The sequence below is a fragment of the Pteronotus mesoamericanus genome, unplaced genomic scaffold (genome assembly GCF_021234165.1).
Source record: "Pteronotus mesoamericanus isolate MK-2021 breed Mesoamerican mustached bat unplaced genomic scaffold, CSHL_Meso_final contig_269, whole genome shotgun sequence".
In the NCBI taxonomy this organism is placed as follows: Eukaryota; Metazoa; Chordata; class Mammalia; order Chiroptera; family Mormoopidae; genus Pteronotus; species Pteronotus mesoamericanus.
Window position 1 is genome coordinate 4,245,742 of NW_026555114.1, and position 16,438 is coordinate 4,262,179.

General features: G+C 44.4%; 1 protein-coding gene across 1 annotated transcript in view; it reads right to left on the minus strand.

Annotated features, from left to right (window-relative positions):
* The window catches only part of MARCHF10 (membrane associated ring-CH-type finger 10), a 75,895-nt gene that overhangs the window by 16,627 nt on the left and 42,830 nt on the right, over positions 1 to 16,438 (minus strand). The window contains exons 4-6 of the mRNA XM_054574824.1: positions 12,800 to 12,952; positions 6,306 to 7,737; positions 2,042 to 2,208 (exon numbers count right to left, since the gene is read on the minus strand). Of these exons, the coding sequence (XP_054430799.1) occupies positions 2,042 to 2,208; positions 6,306 to 7,737; positions 12,800 to 12,952 (1,752 nt within the window). The remainder of the gene's footprint in view (positions 1 to 2,041; positions 2,209 to 6,305; positions 7,738 to 12,799; positions 12,953 to 16,438) is intronic.

Sequence of the window (16,438 nt, forward strand, 5' to 3'; positions counted from 1 at the left end):
GTTTAAATAACACGTCTTGCTTTCAGTTTCCATATAAACATACTGGTTCATAAAATTGGATGTGCTACATGGAGGCTGAGAGTCTGTAACACAGGTGTTGGCAAAAAGAGTAAATACGGGGCCTATGATTTTGCTGGTTTTTTTTTTTCTTCTCCTTGCAGACCTAACACAGGTCCAAGGAAATAAATTAGTGAGTTTCAAATGGATGGCAGAAGCTATCCTCAATCTGTGGCTTAAAATCTGCCTGTATTCCCATGCAGGTGACTTCCCACCTGAGAAAATGAGGGAGCCATGGGCCATGTGTGGAACTAGCACAGCAGTACCTCGGGCCTGTGCACAACCCTGGCTCAATCACATTTGGGAAAAGAAACATGAGAAAGCTTCCTTTTTTTTTTTTTTTTTTAGAAAACGTGCTCTCTGGATCAGCATTTTTTTCTCCACTTATCCCGCTGCCGATGCAAGAGTGGGAGGCACAGACCTATGGCAAACATTCCGCCATGCGTCTTTCCCCCAGTGTGGCGGCTGCATTGTGGTTAATGATGTGCCAGTGTTCATTTTATGCATTAGAGAATACAGGATGAATTAGTTACCTGCACTTATGTGGTAAAGGTAGGGTTTGTGCATTTTTAGAGCCTGCTCATCCCCACGGGGAATACAGAGAAATAGTAAGCAACAGAGAATTTCAAAGGACAATGAACAGTAATCCCTGATCTGCATTTTGTTCACTTGATTTTTTTAAAAGCATCGTCTGTAATGCTGTAGGCTACTGAATGTCCTGTGTATCTTCCAATCTAATCCCGTTCAACCCCCGCTACCAGCGTCAGCATTTACAAGCACTTAGCAGGACTTTCATCATCTATTTCATGAGTAATTTTTTCTGTGCTAGATGTTTAATTGGCTTAAATTTCCAGTAGGAGAAAACACTGCATGGCAGAGTCATTAGCAGCTGAAATCGACTTGTTTCTTTGCTCCCTGAAGGACTGAGGCCTCTGCCGGCTACGCAGAGATGCATTTAAGCAGCGTGGGCAGTGGTTTTAGGTTGTGCATGCTCAGGCAGAGGTACAAGAGCCTCTGAGAGGAGAGAGTTAGTGTGATCATCCCACGTGTTCCTTTCTCAGATTAAATGATGTTCTGTTCTTGTTAAGGGGGCACAGCCATACCCCATGGGGACAGGATAAAGCTCATCAGTGTCCAAGGCTCTCTGGAAACATGGCCACCAAGGAGAAGGCGGAAGAGGGGAGAAATAGGATCTGGCTAGGGGTGTAAAAAGTTTTGGACAGGCATGTCTGAAAAACATGGAAGCTATTTTCTAACTGAGTTGTTCTTTGCATTGGTCTTCTATGCCTTTTCGTGCAAGTGGTTCTCATTCCTAAAACCATATTTTAAAGAAACCTCCCATTCTCTGCCAAGAAAACTATAGCTGACCTACTGATGTGGCTGTATTTAGGTTATAGCCTCCACAGGGAGTTAAGCCTTCATACCCAGTTACAAGATCTGCTAAAGACAGAGCTGACAAAACCAGCACATTGAAATCACTTTGTCTAACATGGTTCTAGAAAATTCGATCAGTGTTCTTTTTCTACCCTTACTGCAAAAAGGCAGCTTTGCTCAGTGTCTTTGGTAAAAACTCTCTCCCCACATAAATTAAAGGAAGCAGAACTGTTTTGGCCAGGTGTCTGCTAGCTGGCATGGTGGCTGTGTGCTTGCTGAGATTCAACCACTGACCTCCTGGGAGGCAATCTTAGCAACTCTGCTTAGGTCCTCAGGCAGGGGTCAAGTTCGATAGCATATGGTGCAGGATTCTTCTCTCAGACTTGAAACAAATTTCATTCCATTCCCATGATTTAAAGACAGCATTTAGTCCCACTACTATCCGCCAGGGCTGAGATCGGGAGCACTGGCTCGGCGGCCACGCTTCCCTCAGCTCCTGCTCGGCGGAAGTGAGTGAGCTGCTGTCAAGGCTCTGAATCCCACACCGCGGTGCCTCCTATTAATTCCAGGTTCTCGCACGTTTGCCACTCGCTCTTCCTTCCCCACCTACCTGATGTTATTTTCACTTTCAGCCACTTTTTCAGGCACTCTTGATGAACAAATTGTAGGCTTCCCACACAGCCGCAAGGCTCCAGGAGAGGGTTGGCTGGGGAACCCCCCGTCATCTGACAAATGCGACACAAGTCTCCCTCCTCCTCTGAGTCTTCCTCCAGGAGACTAAATGGAAAACAAGCCCTCGTGACCAGGAGTCTACACATTTGCAGTTTCCACAAACACCAGTTTCCAGGGTATGAACGGGAAAAGGGAGAGGAGCAATCCCCTCACACCTGCCCATAGGGCTCCAGATCCCCTACTGTTCCCTCTGACTCTACTGAAGATTCTTATGTCAGGCGGCCCTGCAGTCATTGATATGGGGGAGCTGATCAGGAGAACCAGCATGCTACCCTGAGTCTGGAGGTGTAGGAAAGGGCGGCTGAGGGGAACTGTGGAGAAGGCTGGGCGCCCCTCTCCCCGCAGTGGCCGCTAGGAGGAAGTTGGCGGTATGGTTGTGGGTGAGTGCATGGATTGGCAGTCGGGGCCTGGGTTCGAGGCTCGCCTCTACAACTTGTGAGTTTGGTGACTTTGTACATGTGACGTAAGATTCCCACTTCTCTGTTTTACCTTTGGTAAAGCCAGGGTGATTGATACTGATACTCATGGGTCATGGGCAGACTGGACGCAGGGATGATGGTGAACCTGTTCTGCAAACTGCGAAGTGCATCCAGTGTCTGGCAAAGTATTTGCATATAGAGGCCACTCAATAGATGTTGGCTGGGATAAATGATGAACCAATAAACTTGGACATAAGCTTACCAATAACAAGACACTTGCCAACAATTCTTGCCTACATTCCAGAATTGGATGAAGATAGGATGAATGAAAATGTAAGCAAATATATTTGTGTCTAATTAATGGTGAATGAAGAATAGCTAGATGATACTCCTGTAGGGAAGCCCTTGAGGAGCCTAAGGCTATTCTCTAAAATTTTGCTCTTTAGAATTTTCATGAGACTGGGGACCGTCTGGTCAAGGAAAGGAAACTGCTGAGACTAAAATCAAAGGGGAGGAAGAAATAGATTTTGTTCTGGATGTAGAAGTGTATGTTCAGTTTCCTAGAGACTTTCCTCCCTAAGAAGGGGAGGTCCAATGAAAAAGAACAGAATTATAGTTTTCCATTATAGATGCAAAGAAGAGATATACCATGTTTATCAAAGAAAGACTTAGTAACTCCAAGATGTTATGTCTCCCCAGAATAATCTATAGATTCAATGCAATTCCAGTGAAAACCTAACAGATGATTCTTAAACATAGTCAAGGGCTTTTAAGGAGCAAAGTGAAGAGGGAGACTGTGCCGTCAGTTGTCAAAACTTAAAAGGCTGCAGACATTAAGATGCTGTGGTATTGGAATAGGGAAAAACAAAAAAGGACCAACAGGGCAGAATAGAGAGCCCTGAAACAGGGTTACACACCTATGTGTATGCTCTGTGACAGAGGGAGCCCGCAGGTTGTCTGGGCAAGATCCTGGGACACCTGGTGTTCATAACATGTGCCTCACGCCACATACGAAACATCACTTCACAGTTAAGTCCCAAACTCATTTCATGTTAAGTCCTGAGTGTACAAAGTAAAATGGGAAGATTTTAGAAGAAAATAGGAAGAATAATGACCCCTGGTTTGGGAGGGAGTTCTTAATCAAGGCCGTAGGATACAAATCACAATCCAAAAGGAGATGGATACATTTGACTACACTCAAATTAAGAACTTATTTTCATTAAAAGACAGAGAAAAGACGAACTACAAATTGGAAAAAGATATCTCTAGGTTCTACCTGCCAAACAGTTAGACTAGTAACCAGAATATATAAGGAACTTCTAAAATAAGAGAATTATACTCTAAAAGAAAAATGGGCAAAGACATAAATATGCATTTTACAAAAGAGGAAACACAAATGGTCGTTTAACATTCCAGAGAGCACATAAAGTGCTTAATGTCATTGACAGTCATGAAAATGTAAATTAAAGCTACAATATCATTTTAATCCCATTAGACTGGTAAAAGTTTGAAAAGCCAATCAATACAAGTGCTGGCAAGGACGGACAGTAGCATACATTACTGGTGAGACAATACACTGACATTTTTTAGTGTGAAGGTGCGCCAGCCGCCAGCCCAGCAGTTCCACTTCTAGAAAGATAATACCCCAGAGAACTCTTCCCATGTGCACCAGAAGACATTTATAAGAATGTTCATACAGAGCTGTTTGCAGAAAACAGCAAAAAACCCAAGTGTCCCTTAATAAGAGAATGGCTGGATTGTGGTATTATTCCTAAAATAGAATACTGCGTAGTGGTGAAAATGCATGATTAAAAGCCAAAAATATCAACAAGGATGCATCTCACTAATGATGAAAGGGGATTAAGTAAGTTGTAGAAGAATAGACATTACATTTCACAAAAGAATAGATATTCAAAAATAATAGTGACATTTCTGTAGAATTCAAAAATATATGTTGTTTAGGAGTACATGTATTCATATGGTAAAACCAAAAGGCAAAAAAACTTCCAAAAACAACAAGATAAAAAGCAAAGAATGCTAAATGCAATGCATGAATGGGTTCCTGGGAGTGGGAGGGAGGGGCCGAGGGGGTGACAAGAAAGTGGGAGCGAGGGGCTCACCGGCCCCAGTGATGTTCTATTAGCTGGAAGGTGCACACAGGGGTGTCTGGGTTTTGTCTTGTTTCTAATTCTGTGGAATGTACGTATGTTATATACTTATTTGTATGTATTAAAGTAGCTAACCAAGGGAAAAACTGTAAAGAGCATTAAGTGGCATTGAGAAATGGGCTTGAAATATTAAAGTAAGACATATTATAAAATATAAACCAACATTTACTCAAAATTGCATTTATATGCAAAGATAAAAGACTGGAAACAGTTTTAACTGTGCTTATCTCTGGATTATAGAATTATAGGTAATTTTTCTTTTAAGTTTATATTTCAAAATATTTCCTAAAATGGATATTTCTGAAATTAGAAAAGCATGATTTATTACATACAGAAAAAAAAGAGTGTCTGATAAGTGAAGTACACAAATAATAGCTGTTTAATGCACTACTTACTGTCCCTAGAAGTAGGTGCATTTTTAAAACGAATCATTTTTAGCCCAAAGGCATCACTTGGGGCAGTGGAAATTCAGACCTCTGACAAGTGGGTCTGAAGCTGTATTTTAGGGTGTGGGAGGACAGATGGGCATAAGGCCTTTTGGCCTTAACCATGGGTCAGTCTTCTAGTAGCTTGTGTAATATGGAAAAGAAAAGGTGCTACTATCTAGAAACTTGCTTCATTTCCGCAGTTGGATAAAAGACATACAGGAGTACATATGCATTCTATGTTCTATTTTTTTCTTCTTTTTTTGTACGTCTAATTCATTGCCATGGAATTTTCCCACTTACAAGTAAATATCAATAGGATAATTAATGGTCCAAATGAGCCACACATAGAGGGCTGGAATTTAAAGAATTGATTTCTGAATCTGTAAGCCAAAATAAAGGCATGGTAACACCTACCATAAATGGAATGGTAGCATCCTGACATGGTGCTTACTGACAGCTTTAAAAATATCAAATTTGATAGTTGTAAAATATCCCAATATCAACTCACAAGAAAGGAAAGATCGAAGAAAGGGGCAATTAAAAACAGATCTATTTCTCTCTCATGCATGAGAAAGGGCACCTAAAATGGAAGCAGTGGTCACCCCAGAGCTGCCCTTCAGAGAACTAGGTAACTATGGCAACCATTGGGGGCCAACCTTTTACTCTGGAAGATTCAAATTCTTGAACTGTTGGTTGGATTTGTGCAAAGTCCCGTGAGGGAGAACTGGTGAACTTCGAGTGCTGAATGGCTCTTTCTTTGGGGAGATAGCAACCTTTTCCTGGTTCTTAACTGTCAGCAAGAAATGCTAGCCCTCTGCAGCAGTCAGAAACCCTTATATCTAGCAAATCTGTTTTTCTTAAAGTTAACTGTATTCAAGGGAAAAAAACACTTTGGGACTACTGAAGAAATTGAACTGGAAAACCAAACTGTTCTTCATAGAGGCATATATTTTAAGAGCAACAGCATAGACAATGCTCTTGATATAAGTAGTCATTATTATGTTAAGGAAGGGCCTACCTATTATTTAAAATTCCCATGACCCTCTAATAAAAGCACTGCTTATTTCAGCATTGAAAAAATGGAACAAAAATGTATGTATTTACATATAATTAGAAACATTTCTCACCTTTCTTGAAATTTCTTGAGTTTCTCTGAGTCAGGCTTTATTTCAGTAGCTTCCTTTTCATCTGTGAAGCCAGAGACTGCCACTCTGGTCCCACTACCATTTTGATTTGGGAAATCAGATGCTGCAAAGAAAGTAAGAGGTATACTTTGTTGCAGGGACCCAGGCACACGCAAGTGGCCTTGTAGGTTCATTCTTGATGCAGAGGAGCTGGAAGGTCCCACCAATGACAAGCTGCTTTGAGGATTTAGTAAGAGATCTTCTGGGTACAACGGAGCCCCCTGAGAGTGGCTTGTTAAAGTACTAGCTTCTGCTCCCCTGACATCAAATTCACATGCATTGTTTACTGGAACGTAACCGTGGTTTTCAGGACTGGCAAAAGGATTCCTGTTTCTAATGGGGGACAGTGGTTGACGAACATTAAATCTTGAGTTTCCCTCTGAGTTTGAACCATGAACCAAAGTAGATGTCATCGATAAGTCTACTGGAATGTCATCTCTCAGGGCAGAATGTATTAATGATCCAGGAGTGTCATAAGATGAATTCACTGATGCTCTTGGTCTACCAGAAAGAAAATGATCAAGAGAAGTACTAGAATTGTTTAAATAGGCTTGCCATTCTCCCTCATAATCATAGATACCAGACATATCTTCCATAGAAGTACAATCACTAAGTTCATTTTCAGCATTGAGATCATTATCTAGATTAGGTTCAAATTTGGTGTCCCATGAATGAAAGGTCTTTTCCTCATTTTCACTGTCACTGCTGTCATTCTCTGTAGCAGACTCCCCATTAGGCAGCCTGGGGTCTCGGAACATCCTCTGCCTGACAGAAGCCTGCTCTCTCACTGGCTCCGTTACACTGCTTATTCTTAGTGAGCCATGACTGGACTGACTTTTTCTTACAGAATTAGCTCTGCAATTTTCAGGATTTTCTTCAACATTTTTATTTTTGTCTTGAGAGGCTGGTGTTCTGAGAAAATGACTTCTTTTATGGTGGGAAGGAGAATGGGGTGGGTCCATGCCAGCCAGCAAAAGTTCCTCCTCCACATGGGTTTCCTCTTCAGTGTCATCGTTTTCTTCTCCAAGGCTTAATGATAACACGGAATAAAAATCTTCATCTCTGAACCTAAATGGCACCCTTCTTGAGCCTCCCATGGTGGTGGTGCAGGGTGGTGGCCCCGAGGACTCGCTCAACACCTGAGGCCTGTTTGTCCCTGGGAGGGCCTGGGGTAGGGCCTGGGGTAGGGCCTGGGGTAGGGCCGGCTGTGGCTCTTTCTGGGAAAGAGCATGTGGGTCTCCTTTTCTGGCTCTCTCAGGGGTGTCCTTGGTCATTGTCATTGGCTGTGAGGATGGGACTAAGTTTCTTTTCTCTCGAGTTGGCCTCTTCAGCTTAGTGTCACTTGTCCACATTGGGTCTTCTTGTTGAACTGGATCTGCAGTGAGAAAAGATGAATTTATCATTCTACTATAGGTGCCCATGAATGAAAGACCTCTAACACCATGGGTGAAAGCCCCATAAGGCAGCAAACAAGCCTTAGAGGAGAAAATACATGTGGTCAAAATGGCTAGGGGGCGCAAGACTTCTGGCCACCAGCCCTGGCTTCATTTTACTGCTTCTGAATTCTCCTTTGCACGTTTGTGGGGCTCACGCTGGCTTCTGGAGAAATGGGCTGACCTTGAGGCTACCAATCCTTTCTGCAGAAGCTTTGGACAGACTGTCCAGCCCCAGGTCAGTCGGGGCTGGTGGTGGGTAAACCTCTCAAATGGCAGCTCATATCCCAGCACTTGTTGGAGAGGAAAACCAGCAGGCCAGGGATGACTTCTGCAGAGCCCACCAGTGCTTTGTCACCCAAATTCATTCAACATACATCTATGACACTCATGCTCCACACACAGCTTTACAAAATCTTAAGAAAAGTACAGCCTGCCTCGGCACATCAGGAGGAAGACTCTAGAAGCTGGTGTCCAATTAAACAGATGATCTGTAATTACATTTACTATTCAGTGCAAATAAAAATCATAATGTTCTCATGGTATCATTATCTCCTCTGTCACGAGCCCCTAGTCAATTTGTAACCTCTGGCTATAATACAATTCTACCCCATTGTGCCCCAAATCTCAAGTATGAGGAGATGTAGAGAGAGGAAAGAGGGAAAGAACCCATGTGGGAAGGAATTTCTACTGGTAAAATCATTTGGTTAAAACTTGCCTTATAAAAGCCATATAAAAGTAATGACTAAGCTTTCTTATTGAGGGCTTATCCCGAACTGGGCAGGCACCGTGCTGTTACCTGTCCATGTTTAGGCTCACAGTGCTGTGAAACAAGTACTACAATCACACCGCATTATAACTGAGGGCACCAAGGCATAGGGAGGTCACGTAACTTGCCCAAGATCATATTTCTAGTAAGTGATGGAGTGCACATTTGAACTCAGGCCTGCCTGCCACGCGGCTTGTGTTCTTAACCACTATCCTGCACTACTCTTAAGAAACTGACTGGACTTCCAGTTTCCTTGTGAAAATTCATTGTTGTCTGTGTGTATTGTGAGGGTTCTTTTACCATCTTGACATGCATAGGACACTGAAAGGACTTGTCTGATCCCACTTACCTTTGTCCCCCCCACCGACGTTGGCCTTCCCCCTCAGCTCCCCTACCGGGTCTGATGAGGCCCTGCTATCCTTGTCATTTGGTCTCCAAAGCGGCTCACGGTTCACAGTGCAGAGGGGACAGGATTCCACAGGTTGAGGAAGGCCCGTGTGATGACAGCTCAGGCAGGTGAGAGGCAAATGCTCCGAGCATGTCTGGCTCAGCCAAGGGCCAAGTCAATACTGACTCACTTTAATTGAGGGCTCCCGGGGGAGCATGAGCTCAAGTCTCTAATGTCCTGATGCTCCCTAAGCCTCTTTTATTGTGAGCTGCAGGGGACACTCAACAACGCAGTGCGAATCTTTACTCATCTGCTTTTCTAGAAATAATTTATGCTGTCCTACCAGGCCCCTCATGGGTTTTATAAACCCCAGTCATCGATGCGTCAGCAATGCCAGGGTGCCCTGAACATCTGGCCCTGAACATATAGTGCCCACGGAGACTGGGCTGAGGGCAGGAACCCGAATCTTCTGGTTGCTCCCTAAACATGTAGACCCTGCTGGATGGTGGGAGCTGCCTGATCTGCCCAGAGCCAATTTCATTCAGGCTTTGGGAGACACCTAATGGGCGATAGAGTCATTTAGGGTAGCTTCCGAAAAACAGAAACTGGCAACTCAACAGGAACCATAAGCTTATTTCACGGAAGCCACCAAGCTGTCACCTGGTGACACTGGCTTCTGGGGCAGGAGTCACAGGCTAAGTGCTGCGTTGCAGCTCCTGTGGATACGAAACACCCCAGGAAATGCATCTCCACCCTTCCTTGTCACCACGCTGCTTTCCTCTTTAATAATTCCATCAGCACTTCCCTGGTGTGTGTGCGTGTGTTTCCCCTTAAGGTGGCAGACTGTGCCATTCTATATTTATGCTATTTTAACCCTATTTCGTGCGTCTATCAAATAGGGAGCAGATTTCCTAGCTCTAGGCCTGGGAATAAACACCCGGTTTGGTATGCCAGGGATGTGCTATTCATAGAGCGGCCCCACAGATGCTGCCTGGGCCTCTCTGAGGCCCCGCATGGGCTCCAGCTGTGAACGGAGTGCCTGCTACTTCCAGTTCAACTCGGTGCAACTGAATGTTCTAGGTGCAGCGAGAGGGGACCAGGCAAAGCATCTGTCTGCCCTGAGACTGCATCTTTGGTCTAGACTTCTTCAGGTGCTTGGCCAACAGTTTCTTACATTCTGATGCCATATAATTTTAATTGTTTCCTCTGGTTATAAAAGTAATCGATATTCATCATAGAAAATTTGGAAAATACAGAAGAGATGAAGGAGAAATGAAAACCAAGCCAAATCCAGCCCTAGCTGGTGTGGCTCAGTGGATTGAGTGCCAGCCTGCAACCCAAGGGGTCGCTGGTTTGATTCCCAGTCAGGGCACATGCCTGAGTTGCAGACCAGATCCTCAGTTGGGGGTGCGTGAGAGGCAACCACACACTGATGTTTTTTTCCCTCTCCCTTCTCGTCTGTCTAAAAATAAATAAAATCTTAAAAAAAGAAAAGAAAAGAAAACCACACAAAATCCAAAACTCAGATGATCATTGAGTTCTGGAACTCAGGCGTGGATAGCAAACTCAAGGTCTGTGGGCCGTTTTCATCTTGCAGCTGTGCTTTGGCTCAAATTTGAACACGGAATTGACACCTTTAGTTGGAGCGTGATTGCGCGGCAGCCCTTGGTGAGTATTTCTCTTGCCACACCCACCTGTCCCTTGGAGGCACTGGGGCCTGGCTTATCTAGAAATATTGTTTTTAAAAACACAGGTTGGGTATTTGGGTATATACAACTTTATGTTCTGCTTTCTTTCCCTAAAACTTTTATTGTGAGCATTACCTCTGGCTATTAATTATTAAGAATGTGATATTAATTATGGTATAAGGGTACATTATATAAATGTAACTTGTTTAATTCTTCTCCTATCATTGGGTATTTAGATTGTTTCAAGGTTTTTGCTGCTACGAATTACACCATGATGAAAAGTTCTTGCTCATACATCTCTGACTATTTGTCTAATTTTCTTATAATAGATTAAGAGGAAAATGGAATGGCAAAGTCAAAAGGTGCAAACTTTCTAAAGACTTTTGACTCATTGCCAAATTCCAGTTTGTACCAAGTTATCCTATAGGTAGGATATGAAAGCCTCTCTCACAGCTGTGTTACAGGGCTTGGCATAGCATCTGGTACAACAGTGCCCAGAAATGTTAATTATTAGTTTCACTTCCAGTATTGAGTATTATTTTAAAAACCTTAGCCAATTTGCTAGGCCAAGCTTTTCTCATGTAAATTTACATTTACTAAGTGAGGTTGAACTTTTTCCCCAAAATGTCTCTTAGCTACCCATATTTCTTCTGTGAAATTAACCACTATGGCCCTTCCCTGTTTTTCTATTAGGTATTCATGTTTTTCCTACTGATTGGTAAGAGTTTTCTATATATTACCTTTCTGTCACATTTGCTTCAAAACTTGGATACAATTTAAGTATCTGGCTCCTACTCCAATTTATGCAAACTACTGTAGAATGTCAGAAAAAGAACTAAAGAGAGATCAGTGAGGAAATAATTGGGGGGGGGGGCAATAAGGAGCCCTGGGCGTAACAGGAATGTGGGACAAATTCTCAAGGAACCTCTCAGGATAATGGAAGGTATCTTCTTGGAGCCGGTGGAGGGTTTTATGAGCCTCATGGGTCTAGGAATGTTTCATGCACAGGGAACCTCACTTTCTAAATAATATTCGAGAGCTCATTGAGGGCCAGTGAAGTGGCAGGAGAGAAACTAGCAGTGGTTCACTGCCCACTATAGACAGGTGCTGGTGAGTATATTATTTTCTTCAGTTATAGCAATGCAAAGAGATAGATTTTATTACCCTTATTTTAAGACAAGGGAACAGTAGCCCAGAGTGACTATTTGACCACCCACGGCACCATCTCTAGGAGGAAGAAGAGCTGGAATTAGAAGTGAGGCCTGTCCTTCCCAACAGGAAACGTTAGATCACTGGGTTCGGAGGATGTCTAGTTGCTACAGGTTCACATAAACTCTAATTGCATCTAATTCCAAGCCATCCACATACTATCATGTTCTACCTTTCCATGTGTCCACCACAGTATATGTCATATTTTAAAATAAAGGCTACTGTTATTCTGTTCAGTGGGTGGCAAGCAAATGTGATGCTCAGTGGTTTCCCCAAGGAGAAGAACAGGTCCATAGCAAGGCTGGCTGTCACCTGTGGCTCTCCTTGAGTCCCACGGGGGGCTCCTTAGGGCCTGTCCGTCTGCCACCACAGGCGAGGGCAACATGGTTAGCGGAGGAGCATGGCTCGGGCCTTAGGAGGAGTGCTCAGGGTTGAAAGAGGTGGTGTCCACCAAACTGGCATTTTGAAATTAAGCATATATTCATTCTGATGTTTCTTACACATTAAGACCTTCACCTTGGATCAGAGGGGAGAACATCTCTATGGGAGGGGGGCAGTCAGCCACCCACAGACACCCTGGGAGGTGGGTGGGAACAGTGGCCCAGTGAGACACTCTCAGAGCTGCAGATTGCTTCCCACCCTCCACCCCTACCCCGAACCCACCCCCCAACCTCCAGAAGCCCTCTCTGGAAGCCTAACAGCAGGCATCCACTGAAAAACCTGCACAGTCACGCTTACCCTGTAATGACACAGAAAAATAAAAAGATAAACTACCCCCCACCTGCCTTTCCCCACCAAATTCCCTTGGAGAAGGAAACTGGAGCCAGTGGTTTGCTTTTAAAACCTTGTGTTTCACTTTATAAGTGCCTAAAAACCCTATGGAATTCATCAGGTAACAGCACAAGTCACTTGTCTCTGAGGACCAAGACGCATGAGCTAGGGGCCCTTACCTGCTCCCCTGAGGACCGGCACCTTCGCGGGCAGCTGTGATTTCTGTCTGTTTCTGTCCCCAGGCGCTCTTGGGCTCTGCGCCTCTGGTCGGACCGCCAGTCTCCCCAGGTTTGGCCTCCTCTTCCTTGATAAAATCTGTGGTGACTGGGCTGCTGAAAGGTGCAAATGAATTTTCAATAATGAATTTTTTACAGGAAAACATGCCCCTTACAAAGAATGCTCATAGGGATGGCAGTAGGGCAGGCAGCTAAGAGAATGGAGCCAGGGAATCAGACAAGAGTTGGATTTGAAGCCTGGGTCCCCGCCCGTGTAGCCACGTGGGTGTGGGAAGACCACCGCACTTCTTGAAGCCTCAGTTTCTCCACCTGTTCCATGGAAATAATAATAGTCATACCTGCTTGCCCCGGCTGTTGTCACCATGAACGAGCATTGTGACACCCGCAATGCCTTTTGCTAAGACGTTTCTAGCTTCCAGTTCATCGGTGTTGGGATAGGCCTTTTACAGTTGGGACACAAAAAGCCCTCCTTCAGAGTCATCCAAGTTTGAATTGCAGCCTGTTTTGTACCTGCCTATGCATATCCTCAGGTTGTTTATTGGCGACACCACTGCCTCCAGAAGGGTCCCAAGCGTCTGGGGACCATTCCCGCCCTCGTGCTACTCCCGGCTGGGCTGGGACGACACACTCACAGGAAGACAACAGCTCGAATGCTAACGTGGATTGAGTGAGTGCCTGATGAATATCCATATTCACATTTTGAATGAGGTTGCTAATTTGTATGAATAATCTCACGTCCCTCCTTTCATAGGTTTTAAGTGTCAGTGCATGTGAGTTTGGGGAAGGGTTTCAGTATTTTCCATGTACCTCTACAAGTTTTTGGGTTCACAAGCAGTTAAAATTGTGGCTATTTGGACTAAAACCTTTCCAAGACAACTTTCCTGGCTCTTCCCCTTTTGGACAGCTCAGAAAGTACACACATGGGCACTGGGGCGGCTGGGGGAGCGGGGGAGGATCCCTGAGCTGTGTGTGAGAGCGCAGACCTTCTTGGCACGGAAGACAACCAGGTTTCTGTTCCAGCGCGTAAGTTGTAGCTGCGTGAACACTTGTCATCCAAGATTGAGGAAAGGAATGAAATTCTCCTTGGCAGCCACAAAGCCTAGTTTTATACAATAATTAGTATATGTGCTGCCGAAGCGAGCACTAGTTTAATACAATGATTAGATGCCACCTACTTTTCCTGGGTTCTGTTCCCCACGGCAGAGAGGATCGGGCTCCACAGAGAACTTACTAGAAAAAAGGGAAGCTGCTGGTGGTGTTGCAGTTTAGGGCAAGTTGGTGGAGCTCGGAGAGGCTGTGGGCATGACCAGAAAGGAGAGACTCCTCCAGAAGATGATGAGAATATATTCTTTGGAGGGTGATGATCTGACACAATTTCACTGACCATGAACAGAGTGAGAGGGGGAGGGTGACAGAGAGGGATCGGCGACTCTACAGGAAGGGACACAGGAAATGGTGGAGACACTGTCTCAGCACCATGAGTCGCTTTCCTCCAATCCAGAGGCTCCTGGCGGCCTCATCTCTCCCCAGCTCTCAGAAGGCAACAGCTGCCTCCTACCTCTCACCTCACTGGCAGGGTTCGAGGAAGCAACAGGGTTCCTACTGACTGAGGAAGAAACCGAGGCAGGGCCAGGGAAGGGGCAGGCTTGGGGGTCAGGCCAAGTCCGGGGCGTATTTGAGACCATCCGAGAAGTCTTGGTCATGAGCATTTTACTTCGATTCCCAGAAGCATATCCAAATTTCCTTCTCAGCCCAGGCAGCAGAAGGTTACTGGACCCACACCCCCCACTCCCCCACCCCACCCCCATCCCCTCACACCCTCGGGGCAGTGATCCTCCCTCTTCGAGGTCTCTTTCCAATTTTACATCCGCCAAGGCTGCTCTGACTCTTCGTTGGCAAGAACTCACTGGGTCCTGTGGCCTTCAGCATTTACATATTCTAAAACTGCTTAACGTGTGTGTCTTCTCTCTCCACCTGGACTGTGAGGTCCCCAAGGATGAGGCCCCTGCCTTTGGCCAGCCTGTGTGTTGCCCCACACACCCCTGCAGGTCAAATAAAACTCGCCTAGTATGACTTGCAGGGCTGGAGACGATGGGTTGAGCCGAAACTATGGGGATTTCCAAAAGTAGAAAACTATTTTCTTGTGCAAAAAAGTTTGTTTTCTTATTCAAAAAAGTGCTTTTTTGTCAAAGAATGAGTTCTCATAAATGATTTCCATTACCAGGTCTCTTCTAATCAAGTTATCAGCAAACTAAAGTAATAAAGCTGAACGATTAGAGCCTGTTTTTACCAGGTCTGGCAGTGACCTGGTAGTTTAGGCAGGAGTTTCTATCCTTTGACAGTTTGAACCTCAGTATCTGCAACTATACAATGGGGATATTCCTATCCAGTTGACTTGGTGTTCAGGTTAACAATAATGTATGTAAATAGTCTAACCCAGCATCTGGTGCATATTAGCTACTAAAAATGGTAGCTGCTGTTTCTATCATAAATAGTGATAATAATACCAACAATAATTGGAAATCTGAAGTCACTCCCATGAGAGAACTGAACTGGACCAGAAACTTATTGTCATGCAGGCTCCATAGGTTGAGAATAACTTATTCCAATAACCTTCGTTCCTTACTCTCTCCCTCGATCCTTTTACAAAATCCAAAAGGCAAATAGCAACTCTCTTTTTATTATAATTTGTTCAACAAATACCTGTCTGTCTTTGCTATGCAGTAATTTGAAGGTTTGCAAAGATGAGTAAGACATTTTGATCATGCCCTTAAAGATTATAATCTAATTTGCCTGCACCACTGACTTCTTCCCTGTGGAACTGTTTAGATTCTATGGAAAGCACTCTTGTGAAATATTCCTTCTCCATCTGCAACTGCAGTCACAAATGAGGTGACCTAGATTGCTTAGTTTATATGAACCTGGACTCCAATTCCTAATCACCTCACCTACTCCCCAAAGTGAACCAAAACCAGAGCTTTGGGGCCTTTCTAGGGATGTTCCTCCCTATAGTTTGGGGAAGACCAAGTAATAGTTACGCTGGAAGATGAAATACAACTCCCTCGTCAGGTAGTAAGACGGTCCCTTTGCCTTACAGAGAAGGAAGGGGATTGTGTTCAGGAGCTTTATTACCAGGCAACTTGAAATCCTGAAGTTTTCCAGTGAACTTTGGGAAGACTGTGGTTTGCTTTGGACAATGTGAAACCCATACTTTGTTGTAGGGTCTGAGCAAGGTGACGTGTGTATAGCAAAGAAACCCAGCATCTATTGAGATAAAACATGTCTTGCCTCAGTTTTCTTGACAATGTAATTGTTTACAGAATAGTTCTTAATTTCACCAGGAAAAGAAATACAGGCAGGTAATTCCATACCTACACAAGCCCCTGATGGCCAGGAACGAGGTCCATGGCACCTGATAATTGTTCAGTGCCTCACCTCACTTGTCATAGTACTGTTCTTGATAGAGTGGAAAAGAATGAGAAAATGAAAAATACAGTTCCTGAACCTTTCCTTCTTCCCTTCCCTACCTTGACTCTGACACCCAGTGCCTAGGAGGTGCCAAGATTCTGTCTAAGAGACGCC